The sequence below is a fragment of the Aythya fuligula genome, chromosome 1, assembly GCF_009819795.1.
Source record: "Aythya fuligula isolate bAytFul2 chromosome 1, bAytFul2.pri, whole genome shotgun sequence".
Taxonomy (NCBI): Eukaryota; Metazoa; Chordata; class Aves; order Anseriformes; family Anatidae; genus Aythya; species Aythya fuligula.
This window is the reverse complement of record NC_045559.1, coordinates 75545784-75565023: the sequence shown is the minus strand read 5'-3', so window position 1 is coordinate 75565023 and position 19240 is coordinate 75545784. Positions and strand designations below refer to the sequence as shown.

Sequence of the window (19240 nt, the reverse complement as noted above, 5' to 3'; positions counted from 1 at the left end):
CATTGTGTTCCACTTGCACATTTAGACAGATTCAAGAAGAAAATGGACCTTTCCTCCCACTATGAAACTAGGTTGGAAGAGGCTTTAGAGACAGACAAGACATAAACACATTAGATTAGAAAGATTTCATGTAATGTTTAACTTCTTGCTACAATCAGTCACTTCAAATGAGTAGCAACGGCGAAGCCCATTTGCAGGAAAAAAATTAAAGAGAGGGAAACAGAAGGAAATACCATAGTCAATACCAACAGCTTTTCAGACTTTAGACAACATTTCTTAGGAAAGCCACATGAGGAAAATATGAATGACAAACTAAAACCAATGAAAGAAGAGAATGAATGGTACTGGGACAATTCTGGAGCACAGAAGGATGATTAAATAGTAGGAGGATATGGAAAGATTTACACAGATGAGTCCTGAAGGACACCTTTGGTACAACACTGAAGGTTTGTTCCTGCATAAAGATATCAGGCTTAAAGAAAGGAAAAATTACTGGGCCAGTATAGATGCTTCACTATTTCTTTTTTTTTTTTTTCCCAACATGTATTAATACTTATAGTCCTTTGAATTTGCATATGTCAGTGAAAACAGTAGTAAAAGGAGACCTAAAAGAAGTCTACACAGAAAAAGACACAGTGAGAAGGCAAACAAGGACTATGAGACTATACTCATCCTACCTCCTCAACAGCCTTTGAATAAGCAGTTCTAGTCACCGTTAAAAAAAAAAAAAATAAATTCTCTCTCACCTATGCAAGCCAGAGACTTCCGTGGCTTCTAGACATAGTTCTAGAGAATCTATGCAAGAACAGAATTTATTTTCTTTACAGACTTCCTGGGATAACTTTCAAATTACTATCTGAACGTTTAACACAATCATGAATCTGAGTAGTATATAGTTATCATTGCATCACTTTATGGATGGGGAACTTAAGTCCAGAGAAACTGAGTGAATTGCTTAAGGTCACAAAGAAAAGTTGGTGATAGAACCAGAGAAATAATCTGGCAGCACCTGAATCTCACACAGCGCAAACATTCTCTCTAATTACACAGTGCCAGTGTTACACTTGGATACCACATGACAGCAATTTCACCAGCAGTGTTTTAAGGAAGGTTACTGATGTGACATCCAAAGCACCCACATTCAGTGGAAGATTTGACTCATGGGAACACAAAAGCATTTTGAGTAGAGCATAACACAAAAGCATTGTAATGTGGTAGCAGAGGAATAGCCAAAGATAACTTGCAACCTACAGGAATTAGGCATCTGGAGGAGCTCTGTTTTTTCTAAAGCGTGTCAGAAAAACGAGTCATGGCTCAATACAGTGCATTTTTATCACCCCAGAAAAGGAAAGATTTTGTCAGAGAAGCAACAGTGCCTAAACTGAAATAGCAAATTATTCAGCCCTTCAGTTTGGGAAAATTATGACACTTTCTCTTCCCTAATCCTCATGAACATAAAATACTGAGTTAATAATAAAGCTTAAAAAAATAATTAAAAAAAAATCATAGACCTAAAAACCTCTTGATGTCCTTCTGCTTTAATTAATCTGCATACTCATTTTCTCTGCAACCAGTAGCTCTGAGGCTGAGCATTTGTGATCCCAATGGGAAGAGAGAGAGACAGGTAGCGCTAGCACGGTGAATTTAGAAATCAACAAAACAAAATTCCAATATGCTTTTAAGCTTTCCCCTTCACTCATCTACAAGCAGAGCCATATGTGGGGACACAACTGTGCTCCAACACAGGTCTGAAAAATTCCCATCATGGAAGGAATTTGGAAATCCTCTCATTTCCTATTATCCTTCTGCCCTTTAGGGACTAAAAAATGTTTCCTTGTGGTCGAAAAAAACTGAAATGAATGAAATGGTGATGAAGATTGAGAAGTAGTGTTTAAAAACCCCTTAAGAGGCTTTGGGACTAAACTCATATGAATAATACTTCAAAAATTCTGCAGAGAAAGCCACGATGACTTTACAGCTGTCAGATGCCGGCTCTTCTTTTAATCCTGTTCAGAATACAGCTGCTTTACGGAACAAGATACATGCAGGAAAGGAAAGCCATTCCTTGAGCTGCACCCACTTCACTTAGTGTTACACTCTCTGTCATACCTGGGAGAAAGTAGGCTGCAGAAACTGTAGAAAAAGGGTGTCTTTGAAAGTGAAACTGCTTTTGGCAAACTGGAATTTATATACAAATCCACCTAATGTCTGTTCGCAATGTATCACACTGTTTGAAAAAGAATGACAGTTGAGGACTAAATATTTTCTTCTTGGGTGTAGCAACAGATAAGAAATGTGTTTTTCTTTCCTTTTTTTTAAGGGAGAAAAAAAAAAAAAAAAAAAAGAAGAAATCCAACCTGAGGATAACACTCTCCATCTTTCACCTTACTGCTCTCTAATAACAGACTCAGATCAAAGCTCACAAACTCACCCACTGACAGCCATTTGTAGCAGCTAAAAGGAAAGCATTTCCCCTCCCCCACACAAAAGCATCTCTTTTTAGCTCACTGGAAACAGAGGATCAAAGGGCTCTTTTTCTAAATGCTTTGAAAGCTATGTAACATCTTTCATGAAGCTGACAGCATTCTAACTGTCCTGATAGCTACATAACGCTGATGTATTTATAACACACAAGCTCTGCCTGGGACCAGAAAACCAAATCTTAACAAATACACTCAATAACATAGAAGATACAGCTACCCAGAGGGACCTGGCAGAAGAGCAGAACAGGCTACTTTGGACATGCTCATTTAGTTCTTTTAGCAGTTAACCTTAACTAAAAGGACTAACCAGGCACCTACCCTGATGACTTTGCGGAACAAAATAAACTGCATTTTGCTATTCAGAGAAAACAGCATACATACACAAAATACAGCATTAATATATACTTGCTATTCACCTCTGAAGACCTGGAATCTAATACCTTATTAGAAGGAGAAAAACAAACTCAGGGCTCACTAGTATCAGGATACTCTAAATCATCTGGCACCAAGCCACATGTCTCCAGGCTCGTGAAGAGAACTGTGGACAGAGCCCTCTTTCTTGCATATGTCTGCTTCTAGCCAAAGTGCAAGCGAAATTGATCATATAAATGGCTAGGGAGGGCAGTCTGTCTAGAAGGTCTTCTAGGGATAAAAACAGCAGGTTAAAAAACAAAATCCGCCTCCAGAAGGTTTCTGTTCTTAATCTCAAATGAGGTTGGTGTGTCCAGAAGGCTTTTCACTGTAGAACAGAGCCACAGAAACAAGACAAACAGCAAGAAATAGGATTTGCAAAGGTCTCATTACTGCTGAAAATAGCTACCACCAAAAAAAGAGAGAACGAGTGTTCTTGTGTTAAACTGTCTCCAGAAAAAGGCAAAATAAAAACATTTTAAGTTTTCTGTTTCACAAAGAAATGACCAGGTCCCTGTGCCTATCAAACACCACAAGTCTCTGAACTCATTCTTCTTTTGGCCATAAATCATGGTTACTATTGAGGTATGGTATTTTCTCCCAAAACATTTTAAAGAAATTATTTTGTGGCACACTATTACTTTGGTGGAAGTGTTTGCTGCAGGTCTGAATTGAGATTCTTTTACCTTTCCTTCCTTAATTTCAACAAAACAAAGAATATAAGGAGTGAAAACATGAAGGATTATAAAATGTAATGAACCATGGACAAGGAAAGGATAGGCATGCACAAAAGACAATGTGCTTTGTAAGACCTCTAAAAATGCTGTCCAGCAACAATGATCAAATACAGGCCACAAGCACAAAAAAATGTGTTTCTACTTCTTCAGAGAAAGAGGCAACTCTATCATTCGGCATTAATATTATGCTCTTACAAGAAACATTACCTGCAAGAAAAAGGTTATGAAATATAAACTGTACTCATTATGTCACACTAGCTTCCCCTCATAGTTCCACTACTGTGTGTTATCCTTCTTTAAGTCATCAGTTTCCCTGCTTTTCTGCCTCCAAAGTATCAGGAAATGGAAGCCTAAACAACTGATGACTGGAAACTTACTGCAACAAGTAATGACCCCAAGAAAATTGACTGGGGTCTACAGCAATTGAATGCCTACAGTACTAACCCTGTCCCATCACCTTGCAGTTGATAGATTATACACAAAAAAGCTCTACACCTGCCTTTCACAGCCCTGAGAATGTAGAGACAGTAGAATAAAAGAAAAAAAACAGGTCAAGATGAAATTAAAGAAGGAATATGAGACAAAGAATTTCTTTATCCCTGATCTTCACTGTATTAATAGAGTAAACCAAGGAATATTAAACATGGTTTTGTTGTTTGTTTGTTTTTAATTACCACTGCAATGACATATAACACCATTCACTGAAGAACACATTTTCATTGTGAATGAAAATTCATTGTGAGTCAAATCCATACCATTCATGTATGACTTATTTTTCTGGAAGAAAGAGAAGGGGGACATTGGTTCCAAAACACCCTTTTAGAAAGAAAGGACTGTTAGTAATTAGCAGGTTGAATGATGATAAATAAAATACAATAGAAAAGGCCATTTGTTTAAAAAAAAAATCTGTTTTATTCAACCTTGGAAAGGGTAGTTAATAAAATAAATGAAGTTCGCAGAAAGAAGTTATTGACAGTTCAGTTGTCATCAAGAACTATCTGCAATATTTATAAAGCTTACCCTTGCAATATCAACAAGGAAGTTTCTCGAAATTAACTTCCAAATATGGTTACTGGCATAGATTTCTTTTCATTTCCACTTCAGTGTCCACGTAGCAGTGGTTAACACAATTAACATAGGCAATTTTCACTGCAGGAACAGAAAATGCACAAACAATATGAAATGGAACAACAAAAAAACATTAACATTCTATTGTCTACCTACAAAAACACTGAATGATAAAGAGCATCCTTTTACATAATAGAAACACCAATAGCAGTAATACAGTACATTAGTTCTGAAGATTTAAGTTAGTAAGTGTGGCAACAAATGCATTAATATACTTAATGAATGATCATGTGAAGAAAAATTAGAGGTTTGCAAAACACTCTAACATTAACCCCCCTACAAACAAATCAATATATATCTGATACTAAAATGACATTCAGACTACAAGGGCCTGGCTCCAAAGTCAGGAACAGTCAAAATGGATGAACACCCAGGTACTAGTCAGATGATCCTTGTGGGCTGATGCCTTGCAACAGGTTTGCTAATACCAGAAAAAAGTCTTTAACAGAGCAGAGACTGCAATCCCATATTTTCCTGCAATCCTACGTTGCACTCATACTCAGGGTGTGTATAACTCAGACTCAAATGGAAGAGAAAGCTTGTGCAGCACCGGAACTACAGACATTAACGTTAGGCGGAACTTTTGAGCAAAGCAAGCATTTTTCCTAATAGAAATAATTGGTTATCACAAGGTACTTTCTTCATGGTATGGAAGGATTTTGTATTTCTGCAAGGCCCAACTGCCTTGATATGAGAGCCATGCCTCCAACAGATAGCCTGTAGAAATCTCACACCTCTGACCAATGCATAGGACCAGAACAAGTTCCTGCAGAGACTGTGAAAAATTTCTTTTGATCATATCAGGGTTGGTACAAGCACTTCCATTCTCATCAGCCTGAGGTATCACAGTCCTGCTGAACCGTGACTTAGTACCTGCAGAATTAGGCCTCTATAAGCAGTGAATAAAAACATTTGCCAGACTGGAGCCGAAGTTAACAAAAATAAAATTAAAAAAAAAAAGACTTCACAAAGCTCCTACCTGATTTCAGCGGTGCCCAGATGTTACCCCACAGTTGTCAACAAATTGTGGCAGTGGCAAAATATTAACTGACAAATCAGTCTCAGAAAATCACAGATCACAAGTATTTTGAGAAAATACTAGCTATCCTTTCTCATTTAGTCAACTTAACAAGCAACACCTTTTTCCAGCCTGTTTTTCTGTGCAAATATTTAACTTTTCAAGATACTAGAAATACAAAACATTTTCTGAGTTTCTAAAAATGCTAAGTCTGCTTCATCATTCAGTGAGTCTTACCTCAGGTATGCAGTCATCATGGGTCACCACTCTCACTATATCATCCAGTGGCGGACGTGAATTGCACTTGATCTCTGTATATACGTTTTTCCCTTCTGTACAAGCTGCTAGCAATTCCACTAGAGTGATGTGATATGCTAAAGGTCCACTTTCATCTGCTCGATCTCGCTCTGAACACATCATTTGGAGTAGAACTGGAAATGATGCTCTGTCATTGTAGAATATCAGCACATCTTCACCACCATTTATCAGCTGAAAAAGATACCACAAAGCTTTAAGTGCCCTTGCAATGCAATCATTTTCTTAACTGTTTAGTTCTACCTTTAAGTACACAAAGGTTCTCTAGCTAGAGAGAGCATTCTGGAAAAAAAATAATTAGTCTGATGTGGCTTACCAAATGTATATTCAAAACAACAGCCAAGGCTAACTTCTGCTCTTATCTACTATAAGTGCAAATCTGGAACAACTCAACAAGGAATGAGCTATGCAAGGTGACTTGAAGTTTAATCTCTGTGTAACTCTGTGTTTACCTAAGACATTATGCCATCCTCATTATTCCCACTATCTCAACGTTTGTTTGAAGTTAATTAATTATCCTTACCTCCTGTTACGAGGTCGGGATGCATCATTATCCCTATTTTACAGGTAGGGACTTGAGGTACAGAAATTAAACCTTATGTGCTACTTCACACAAACGCCTGTGGTTCACCCAGATTTAACCATTCTTTTGTTAGGAAGAGCTCAGCATCTGAAACAAGGATGACTCTTCCTAACTGTGCAAATTTGGGCAGGTGAGTCTTGACACTGTCATTGCCAATGCCAGCACTTCCATTTATCAGAGAACTGGTGTATGTGACAATATTTGATTTTGCTACAAGTACATTGCTCATCTCAAGAGGATCCAGAGCAGAGGTGTTTGGCAGCACCATTTCAGCAGATATCACAAAAAATTTTGCTCTAATACTGTTTGTACGTCCCTCACACACACCTATGCCAAATATGTGAATAGAAAAAAAGTACTAGAGGAAAACATAGGTCTTCTACTTGATGGGGAAGGTCACCTCACAGACAAGGACATAGGCAAAGCAGAGATTGTTTAAGCCTTCTTTGCCTCCATCTTCAATGCTGATGATGGGCTTTGGGACCCCAGGTGCCCTGAGCTGGAGGACCGTGATGGTGGGAATGACAAACTCCCAACCAAACCTGAAGGTGTGCGGGATTTGCTGCTCCACCTGGATCCATGAAAGTCCATGGGTCCAGATGGATTCATCCCAGGGTGTTTAGAGAGCCGGCTGACATCATTGCAGGACTTCTCTCAATTATTTTTCAACGGTCTTGGGAATTTGGAGAGGTCCCAGAAGACTGCAAGCTGGCAAATGTACCAATTTCCAAGAAGGGCAAGAAAGAAGACCCTGGCAATTACAGGCCTTCAGTCTCACATCATTGCCTGGTAAAGTTATGGAGAAGATTGTCCTTGAAGTTATTGAAGCGTACCAGGGGACAATGCAGTCATTGGTCCCAGCCAACATGGGTTCATGAGGGTGGGTCCTGTTTGATTAACTTGATTTCCTTTTATGATAAGATCACCCATCTAGTCCAGCTGATGTCTTTTTTTGGATTCAGTAAAGCTTTTTGCAGTTTTCCCATAGGATCCTACTGGACAAGATGTCCAGCTAAACAAAAACCATCATCCATGGATGAGCAGTTAGCTGATGGGTAGGGCTCAAAGGGTTGTGGTATGTGGGCTACTACATAAGGCTGGAGGATGGTCACTAGTGGGGTCCCTCGAGGCTCCATTTTAGGGCCAGTCCTCTTCAATGCTTTTATAAACGTTTGGATTAGGACTAGAAGGTGTTTTGAGCAAATATGCTGGTGACACTAAACTTGGAGGAGTTGTTGCTCTGTTGAGGGTGGAAAGGCCTGCAGAGAGATCTGGACTAGAATTGGAGAGCTGGGCAATCACCAATCGCATGAAGTTTAACAAGAACAAGTGCCATGTCCTGCACCTGGGACAGGGCAACCCTGGCTGTATGTACAGACTAGGCGATGAGATGCTGGAGAGCAGCCCGTAGAGAGGGATCTGGGGTTTATGGTTGACAGCAAGTTGAATATGAGCCAGCAAGTGTGCCCTGGCAGCCAGGAGGGCCAACCGTATCCTGGGGTGCCTTCAAGCACAGCATTGCTAGTTAGTCGAGGGAAGGATTGTCCCACTCTGCTCCGCGCTATGCAGCCTCACCTTGAGTACTGTGGCAGTCTGGGCACCAGAGTACAAAAAGGATGTAAAACTGTTGGAGAGTGTCCAGAGAAGGGCTATGAAGATGGTGAAGGGCCTAGAGGGGAAGATGTATGAGGAGTGGCTGAGGTCACTTGGCCTGTGTCAGCCTGGAATAAGAGGAGGCTGAGGGGAGACCTCATCCACAGTCTACAGCTTCCTCACAAGGGGCAGTGGAGGGCAAGGCACCGATCTATTCTCTGTAGTGACCAGCAATAGGACCTGCGGGAATGGTGTCAGCGTGATGGGGAGGTTCAGGCTGGAATATCAGGAAGAGGTTCTTCACTGAGAGGGTTGTCGTGCACTGGAACAGGCTCCCCAGGGAAGCAGTCACAGCACCACGCCTGTTGGAGTTTAAGAAGTGTTTGGACTGTGCTTTAGTCACATGGTCTGAATTTTTGGGTTAGACCTGTGTGGTGCCAAGAGTTGGACTCAGTGATTCTTGTGGATCCCTTCCACTTGGAATATTCTATGATTCTATGAATTTACCTACTGGCAGTACTGCTCTGTGAGTTTGTGTGGAGCCATAGACATATCTGCTCTCCATCACTTTCCTTTTAAACATAGTGAACTCTCATTGAAGGTGTTAGTAAGTTCCCATAAACCCTTTCTAATACAGAATACAACTTGGCAGCACAACAGCCATACTATTTTGCAAATAAGGCATTTGACATATGCAAGTCCACAGGTGACATAAAATCCTAGCTTACTGAAATCAAGGGTAGAAATAAAAGTGGGTAGAGCTGTAAAGAAATAAGAAAGCAGCAAAAGCAGGAATGAAAATTAGTCTCCCACAGGAACTGAGAAGTAGCAACATTCAGGACAACATTCATTACATTTTCCAGTGTCACAAAATTTCAGTTTTTGAATTTACACTGTGTGGACTGTGTTTTTCCTCATTGCTTTCTTATTTTACTTTGTCATTTTGACAGAAAATTATGATTTCAGTTGTTCACGCACTTCCTATTCCTCTTTTTATCCTTGGATTTTTAAAATGTTTCCAGTCTGACTTTTCCAAATAGACATTTTTCTGGATAATCCACAGAACAGAAAAACATTTTTAAAGGTACAAGTGTTTGGGGGGAAGGAGGAGACAGAATAGGAATCCAGAAGTCATAAATTTAATTGCACTCAATGAAAAAAAAGGGAAATGGGGCAAATAACAGTATTCAAAATGTTGGAAAATTGACCTATCCTATATTTTAATACTCATGTCTGGAGTAGTATGCTCTTAAGACATGTCAAACACAAAATAATAAAAATCTACAGCAACCTTCTGGGAAGGTAGATGTTTTGTCACTTTCAAGTTGACCACCACATTCCTGTATGTTTTCCACTTATTTAGGTTTGCACAGAGGAGAGGGAAGATGATCTTCCATGTTTCCTCGTACAATCTTATGTCAAACCCCGCCATATCTCTTCCACTATTGCCTGATAAAAGGGCAAGTCAAGTTGATCCCTCATCCTTTCATGTACTTATCACTGATGAATGAGTAGGAAATACAAGGGATCATTGAGTTTGTGAAAATGATGATGCACAGCAAACTTGCTACATACTGACTGTGAGGAATCACAAACCACAGCGGACATGTTTGCAACATCGCAGAAAGAGCTAAGGGGACAAAGTAATAATCTAAGTGCAAGTTAAAGAAAGAAGATGCCATTGTCTTTCCCCAATTTATCCACTTTCTAAATGTAACTGCAAAGGGAATCCAAACATTGACCTAAAAAGAAACAATTCTGTTTCTAAAAACAGAAATGAAAACAGTATCTGTTGCTAGACAGAGAAAGTTCTCACTGAGCTCCATGAACCAAGTTAAAGGAGTTAAGAATTCTTTTCAAGTATAAGGAAGGCTGGCCAGCCATCAGAACTGTTGATGCTACACAATGTATCAGTCTGGAATACTAAGGATAATAGAAAAGTCTGCTATCCCATTGATTATTTAAGGTCACAAAGTACATCTCAGCTGTCTGCTTTACAAGCTGTCCTGACTTCTCAGTTTCAACCATTACACGTACACTGTTTTTGTTACATTGCCGAGCCATTCCAACACATTCAATTTTTACTATTAGCATCTTTTCTAACAATCATAATTGCTTAACTGTAATTTCCTACATTTTTTTAAGCAAGTCATCATATACCTTCTTTCATCAAATAAGGGTGTTCCCTCCTCTCTGCTAAATACCTGCAGAATTCATGATGTAACATGTCACATCCAAGTTGATTTTGATTTTCATCGTGTAGTCAGCTTGAAAACGTTAATATGACAATTTATCTTTGTGCTATTATATATCAGTAACAAAAGGTATTTAAATTGAGAAAATCTCATAACTGTGGTTTGATGAGAAAGTAAAAATCTGCAAGAAGCCGAGGTGGATGGGGCAATATCTAAAAGCACTGAGGCACAAGAACTATTTGAATTATGTAAATCAAAAGCCTTATAATTGATATTACATTTTAAAAACACTTCAGTCAAATTGAAAAGGTTGAGGTGGATTTCATTAAAGGTTATCCATGTAGGCTGAAGCTTTATTTTCTTAATTAGAAGTTTTTTCCTCTATGTTGCTGTGGAATGAAATTTCAGCAGGTTTTAATTCTGCTCATACACTTAACTATAGCTTTTCTCTGTTTCTTTCTGAAGATACACTTTGAAAAAAGCAAATGTACTTTGAAAAGTAAAGAAAAGGTGTTTGTTACTGTAAACCTACCTTGGCTTTTTACCATTTTCAATTTTCCCCCCACTTTATTAATCTCATTGAACTTTTAACATAATTACAGTTAAATGCATAAGAGCTGCAAGTTGAAGACTTCATTTATCATGCCACACTATATATCCAATCCTACTTGCAGAGAAGTCAATTGGGTATTTCCTTAGTAATATTACTGGCATAAAGGTTTGTCTACGAACCCCTATGTGAATTTATCAGGTCAGAATCCAAATTTTAGCTAGTTGGAGTAGTTCTACTAACTCTAGCAACAAATGTCTCCAGAATTACAACATTATAAACAAAGCAGAAACTAGTAGGTAGAATCATTACATGGTTACAACAGTAAAAAAAGCAGTCCACCAATACCACTTAAGACAAACTGATAGAGGTAAGAGCCTGTATACGTAAATAGTAAAATAGTACCACAATATTTCAAGCTGGGCATGTAGATGGGATCCTAAGATACACTACAGGAAAATGAAGGTTTATGTAACTCAGATTTACATGCTACATCTTCTGCAAATAGACATCTCTGTATCACCATGATAATGCCCATGTTTCTTTCTAGTAGCTATACAGATGGCCTTACAAAATTAGACTAAATCCCTAAAACATCTTGCTAAAATATTATTTATCGATACAGTTAAAATTCTAAAGCTATGATGCCATTTTATCCCATTAGTATTAAGAGCAAAGAAAGCAACCTCAAAATACTAATGTGTTAAAAAGACCATCATGTGAACAATTAAAATATGAAGTATTAACTTACCTCTGTCATTACCAATGTCCTGGCATTTTTTCACGTATTTGCCATCTGCTTTCACAATGGTCTGCAGGAAACGCAAGTATTCCACATGACGCCCATGGGTCTCAATGCAGTGTACAAAATGCCTGCACCACTCTCACTGATTTCATTACAAAGAAGGTAGTTATTCCTGAAGATGTGCAGCCATGGTTTCAGCTTCCAGAAGCTAAACAGATTAAAATTGAAACCGCAGATTTATTCTGAGGTTGAGAAATACACAGAGCTCTAGGCTGGAGAAAGACATACTGGTTAAAAGGAGTGAAAGAATATAGTGTGCACCAGCCCAGATATTAACCAGTAACCTTTAAGGTTACTTTCCTTTGGATTTATGATGACATTTCTCCACACTTTCTATGACTCCAAAATGTCCTAAGTAGGCGTAAGCAAAATATATGCCCACATGAAAGGTGAAGACATACATATAGTACACGGCTAGAGCACATCCAGACAGCATGCACTCTGCAAACTTTTACTTCAAACTTGCTCCAAATGCTCGTGAGAGTCAGGTGGCTCGGAGCACCACACTTCTGTTTCGAATCATCAAAGAATAAGGAGATGATTCAAACACATTGAGTTTGTTGCCATGACATAAACAAAAGCACAGTAACTGAGTTGACCAGAAATTAGCTTCCAAAGAACAAATATGAGAAAGTGCAAGAAGGATCCATACTTCGCACCGAATTAAGTGTTAATGTTGGATAAGATGGAAATGAGATCTAGTCTCCATCACAGTCAGGGCAGCAGCCTTCACTAACTTCACAAAAAAGCATAAATAAAAAATAACAAAACAAATGTTTCCCTCAAGTAATACAACCAAGTCAGCAGGTCTACAGTCCTAATATTTATACTTTCTCTAATAAAACATATTATGCTCGGTAGATCTGCCACTGAGGGAGATGTTATTCTGTATGGCCAGATCTGTAAACACACACATACAGAGACATATATAGAACTCTTTTTTAATCATCATCACCAAAAACATGGGTCAGATTCTGCAATCACACAAGCCTCATGGAAGCACAGTCACAGCATCTTATTCCCTGAATTACAGTCAAGATGTAAGTTAACTCATCCTAATAAATTATCACAGTCAAGCTACCACAATGTAATGATGTGACACATGTTAATAGATACTTCCAATAAACCCCATAGGTAATACTGTTTTCCACTTTTAAAACAGCAACACTGAAACAATGAAATAGAGGGCAATGATAACAGAGAAAAGACAGGAGAGAGAAGACAGAGAAGGCATAATTTTAATTAAATTATTTATTTAGCACTGTCGTTTTTCAGTGAGCCTAAATTTACTTCCATTATAGTATTCTATTTAAAATGAAATACTTACCCTGGAGTTAAGAATAAATTGAGATTTTTGTGGAGGAGAACTTGATTCTGAGGATTTCCTCGCAGAAATTCTGAAGAAAAGTGTGGGCTAGATTCATAACTTCATTCATCTTTTCATCGCTCTGAGAAAGAGAATGTATAGCTGGATGTACCTTAACATACCTGTTATATCATGCACAATGTGAATCAGCCAGGAGCAAAACAAATCTCCTGACTTCTTTACAGGCCAGGAATTCTCCCTCTGGTAAAAGCCACTGATACAGTTTCCTTTAGAGTCCATTACTGACTATACCTTACTCTGAATCTACTTAACTATAGGGAGTCACAGGTAACAGCACAAACATTAAGCTTCCAATTCATTCCATTCAGTTTTCTCAGCCTTGGGTCTCGTGGCTTACCCTGCAGTTACTGTTCTATGCATTTCTGGAGGACACTATTATTATTATTTTTTTAAAGTAATAACTGCAAGATATTAAAGGTACTGATCTCAAAGCAAGATTTCCTAGTGCACGTTTATCATTTCCTCATTAAAAAAAAAAAGCAGTAAGTGGCTTGATTTTCAAAACGTTGTCTAGTCTGCACTGATTTCAGGCTTCTGAAAAGCTTTGGCTTTTATATAGCTACATACAAAATACATGTATATGTGTGTGTGTGTGCACCTACACTCATGGTCACATATACATCCCACACAAACATGTATGTCTGGTTTTCATCCCGATTTTATATCCTCTCATATAATATTCTAACCATGATGTGATAAACCACCATTATCAACAAGCACTATTATTTTACTGAAGAAAGCTGAACCTAGTGTCTCTATCATAACATTAGTATATAACACTCAGGAACACACAGCCCAGAGGAGCTTTCATCTCCTTCCAATGCTTCACATAAGAAACTAGATAGATGTGCTTCTCCAAAAAGTTATCTAGATCATTCACTTGTTTGCTCACTACCACAAAAATCAGTACAAATGGTGAAGTCTTAAGAAAAGCCTACAGATGGAAGTGGGCTAGAGGCTTGCCACTACAGAAACACCGAAATGATTTCAGACTTGGTCCTTGAAAGCTATGTGTTCGTCTTATGTACTTAGAATACATTCATATTAGTAGCTAACAGTGGAATTTAGATACGCTTGCCAGGAGCTCCACTGATGTAATTTCTAACTGTACAGTGTCTGCAGTTCAAAGGAATGCCCATTACAGGAATGGGATGACAGCACTCTGACATCCAGGAACCTTAGGTAGTCAACATTAACTCTTAGTAAAACATATTCTTTGTAGACACCCATATTTAAACTCAATCCCGATCCCAAACCCACTACTATTAAGGGAGAGTAAACAGCAACACCATTTTGTGGCACAACATTTGTGCCACAGTTCACTAAATTTGGCAAGGAGAATTTTTCAAGTTGATTTTTGGGCCTTTTGAGGCATTTCTCTTTACTGAGTTCATGTCCTTAACCAACAAAATTATCAGACTAACCTTTTCATAGGGTATCTGCAGAAGGTCCAAGACTACCAAGTGGGCACCCATATTTTTCAGCAAGCGCTGCTGCTGATTTCGACACTTTTTATTCTGAATACAAAGTTTGCTGAGTCGAATCAAAATCTATACATAAATATGTATGCAAAAAAAGAAAGATGACAATATTAGATAAAAACAAAATATTTTAAAACAATTACTGAATCTTCTTATCACAAGTACTGCAAGCAAGTTTCTTGGCAAATATACCAACCTCTTTAACAATGTTGTAGTTATTGGCTTTTATTGCTGTCTATCTGGGGTTTTTTTGGTTCCCATCCTCTATTGGACTCAAAATATTTGACTCCTGTAACAAAGAACATATAACAAAAGCTGATCTACTGCAATTTTCTCAACATGAACTAATTATACAGAGCAACAAGTGAAGAAACAACATCACAACACCTCACAGGGCACACACGTAACATAGATGATAAAGAAAAAGACTCTTCAATAACTATCCACCAGTTACTGTTCAGTGATTTTAAAAGATTCACGTTCAAGAATCCTTCTCTTGTTTCATATTTCCAACATGATTTGAAACAATTATTCTACATCTTCATGCTTCTGATTCTCCTAAAAAATAACATGTCCTTAAAACATTGACCAGACATAGAATGGAATCAACAAGGAATTCATGCACTATGAGAATGGGAACCGTAACAGTATTTCGATAGCCACCACTGCCCAAAAACGTGCGTTTTCAAATTTCATTGTGTTCTCCAAACTTCCTAACGTTTTAGGAAATGGAATAATGCTAAAAAAGACACATGCACAACAATCTGAATGTTTTTGTCACCTGAAACCCCCTCTCTGACTCTTAGTTGATTGTGAAGATGAGGAGTTCTAGAAATTCCATCTGGACTAAATTTCAAGCTAGGCAAGAACAGCTGAACCACTTAGCCATGGAAACTGTTTTATAACAGTGTCAGCACTGCTGTCAGCATGGTCACGTTGATCTATGCAACAACAGTGGATCTTTATTTGTTTAGGTTGTTAGTATGCATTCTGCCTTCTCTCCAGCTGTTTGAATCAATGCTTTGGAAGATATTTCAGACTCTTAGCTATAATTAACCACTCTTTTCTGTTCTGGGACTGTGGGTTAACCAAGATTAATCTACCTGTTACTTTTATCAGCCTTCTTCCTCAATCAAAGTAGTTTTATAATCCATGTGAACTATGCGTCTTATCGGAAATGCTGATCAGCATTAAACTGCTGAATTCATCCCTTTTATCCTAACAAAATAAAAACCTGTTTATTGAACCAGTAATAGTATTCCAGGGGCTTAGTTATCAAAAGATAATCACACTACTGGGATACCAGAGACACTCAGTTGCATATCTTGCCTTGTTACGCCCCATGATAGACATTCTCTGTCACGCTTTTCACAGGGGACAGGAAGTCATAGAGCTTAAGTCACTGAGAAAGGTTCTTTTCTGAGAATCTCTCTCTTTCACCTTTAGGGATACGGGATTTTCTGGAAAAAAAATACCTTCTTGATTCATAAAGTTCACAGGCAACCAGAATATGACTCTGCAGCAGTTTTAAGATATTTTGTTTTACAGCCTAAAAACTAAGACCCAGGTTCTAGCATTTAGTCTGAGCAGTTCCCCCACTGCTGACATAGTCATTCAATTCAGCACAATGTGAGGAAATAATCTGCATGAAGGCAGCACAGTTCTGCCTTCCATGGGCTATATTTATTTAACAGGGGAGTGAGGAGCATTCGCAGGCTTCAGTTCAAAATCTCAACCAAGTATGTTGCTTCAGGAGATGTTTAAAACACTTCCACGAGCAAGGCAATCTACCAAAGACCAGCACAGAAGGCAAGCAAGGAACACTAAACACTTGAGGGTGCTGAAAGTTTATACCATTTGAAACCTCTCTGAACTTTCTTACCAGATTTTGAAGGTGGGAAGTTCTGTTAAGTTTCACTGGACTGTATTCCAGTTTCACCTTTGAGTCCTTTTACTGAGAGTATATATTTCTACTCCTCAGATCTATGTTTCTGGTGCTACACCACCAACGCATCCTCCAGTGACAGGACAGTAAAGACCACACTTTGTTTAGTCCAGGGTATGCATAGACTCTTAACATCCTTACTAGAGACACCCAAGCAAACTGGTTTTATCTACTTTTCCTTTCCAAAGCAAGGCTCAGTTATGTGGGATCAATTTCAGCATTTCTTCCTAATGCTATGCAGTGTCTAGTTCATGTCTGTCCTAAGTCCTAACACTCTTTCCTGTAATTCTGGTCTCCACTTCTACCAAAATGATCTTGCATGGCTGTAAAATCTTGTGTTGTGGATACTTTATTTAGAAGAACAGGGCCACTGTCCTAAAACTTCTGGAGTCATGTGACTGTATTTAAAAAACAAAACAAAACAAAAAAACAAGTCTCTAGCCCTTGACCCAAAAAATGACCCAAAAAGATTCAAAAGCCCAAGGGCAAAAAAAATATAGAGAGAGCATTTTTTTTTTAATCCTTACATTAATCTTGCAATATGAGGACAAAAATGTGCGCTTAACATATGATTGTCCTGAAATGTAATTGAAGCCCTTATGCACACTTCAACATTGTTTGAGATAAAATAAGCAGCACATACTAATGGAGCATGTTTCCTAAGGACCTAGATGTTCATCATGATCAGTACCAAATACTCAGGACCCATTCCAAAAATGCATGGGATCTTACAGGGATATTTATCTGCTTGCAGCTAGTCACTTGCTTCATACTGTGGTGTAATTGCCTGGAGTAACTAGGAAAATAAAACTAACATTCACATTTTAAAGAAAATGTACAGCATTGAAGAGGCTTTCAGGGTAGGGCATAGCTGCATTACCTGAGCGTTCCCTAGTCTTCCAACCTTAGATGCTATCGCGCTGGGGAAACCTGGTGTGCTAGCTCTAAGGAACAGTACGGAGCGTAGAGTGGAGTGGAGACACCACGGCGAGGCTCTGTAACCAGGTGGGGACTCAATTGTTCTTGCGCACACCTGAGACTGATAAGCTGAACTTTTTGCTGCCCTGAGCCAAGGACTGTCATGTTTTGACAAATGCTGTACCCTAGTGCACTTTTTGCTCATTATAAAATCATTATAATACCAAAACACACCTCCATCCCAAAATCTACCCACCTCCAAGGTGTGACCACCCCTCACTGAGCATGTGCTCTGAATTTCTCGGAGCCTATTACTTTAAATGGAGATGGGAGAACTTTCCACCAATCACAACTAAGATATGCTTGACTAGAGCCACTAGAGCCACTCAAGCTCCACCTAAAAGATAGAACATAATATAAATTGGCCTAAGAGAGAAGGGGATGTTAGGGAAGATACCATCCTGAGGGAATACAACATCCTTAGGACCCTCTGACTCCTAGGACCAGTTGATGAGTTGAGCCTCCCTCTCCCCCCCCCCCCCCATTGGGATGCCTTTGGGTGAGATTTGAACCCAAAGTGGTGATAAATCTTTCTAGAGTCTTTGATCCTTTTAACGCGTTAATTTCTAGGCTGTGCACCTGTAACACCTGTGTATTTCATGCATGCTAGCTTGCTTTTGCAGACAGTCACTATTGCCAGCAATCCAAAGTACCTGTTGCTGTAATAAATCACACTTGATTGCATTGTTACAGCTCTCATTAAGTGTGACTAGGGTAATGGTGGTTATATGTTATTGGTGAATCTGTGACAGTGATAATTCAGTGTTCTGAATCCAACCAGACCCCTAACAGTTAATACATTATTGGTGAATATCTGTGATTTGTGATAGTTCAGTACCCTGAATCCGACCGGGCCCATAATGGTTAATCAGCTACACCCGTTAACGTGACACATATGTTGTAGATTATGACCAGCACCTCACCTCTTAAATCGGACTTAACATAACAAAGAGTAAACTCACTATAGTTTTGCCAGGTAAAAACATTTCCTGCCAATTAAATAATAATTTAATAGGGAAAAAATAATGGACAAAATTCTGAGCTACCATAAACTGGTGCAGCCCTCATGGAATTACCACCAGATGATCTGACCAGTTGTGCAGACTACCTATTACTGTTCTGATACAATGCACTCACAGATCTGTCAGAGATAATATTGTGTATCTGCTGAAGCTCTGCTAATCCATACAGATCCACTAATGCCTCTTGCGGAAAAAATCAAAACATTCCACTCAGAGATGTTTCTGTCTCAAGCAAATTGTTTTAACACCCTGTCATGGAGCCTCTTTGCCATCAGGGCTATCTGTAGGAATAAAAGGATCTTATTACATTTCAAAAATACATTCTTGCTAAAAAAACCTTGTAATACCCAATTCTGTATCCTGTCTTTCCATTTCCTTTTCCATTCATTAAATACATAAAGCACCATCTTATTTCCTACTAGAGCTAAGCTTGAGGAAAGTACAAAATCACACATACTTATGCTCATGGAGTCTGTATTCCTCTCCCATTCCAACACCACTAGATTTAATTAATTTATATCGGAGAAAGACTAGTATCTATCCTGTCCCAAGAAACTTGTATTCTCCTTTAAGAGGTTGGATTTTCCCCTTATAAAGCCACAAAAAATC

General features: G+C 38.6%; 1 protein-coding gene across 1 annotated transcript in view; it reads right to left on the bottom strand.

The window, feature by feature from the left end:
• Positions 1 to 19240, bottom strand: part of ITPR2 (inositol 1,4,5-trisphosphate receptor type 2) — a 266820-nt gene that overhangs the window by 132483 nt on the left and 115097 nt on the right. Inside the window, 10 exon segments of the mRNA XM_032186220.1 lie at positions 4652 to 4720; positions 4722 to 4781; positions 6015 to 6266; positions 11765 to 11779; positions 11781 to 11893; positions 11896 to 11966; positions 13146 to 13206; positions 13209 to 13266; positions 14630 to 14755; positions 14883 to 14975. Of these exon segments, the coding sequence (XP_032042111.1) occupies positions 4652 to 4720; positions 4722 to 4781; positions 6015 to 6266; positions 11765 to 11779; positions 11781 to 11893; positions 11896 to 11966; positions 13146 to 13206; positions 13209 to 13266; positions 14630 to 14755; positions 14883 to 14975 (918 nt within the window).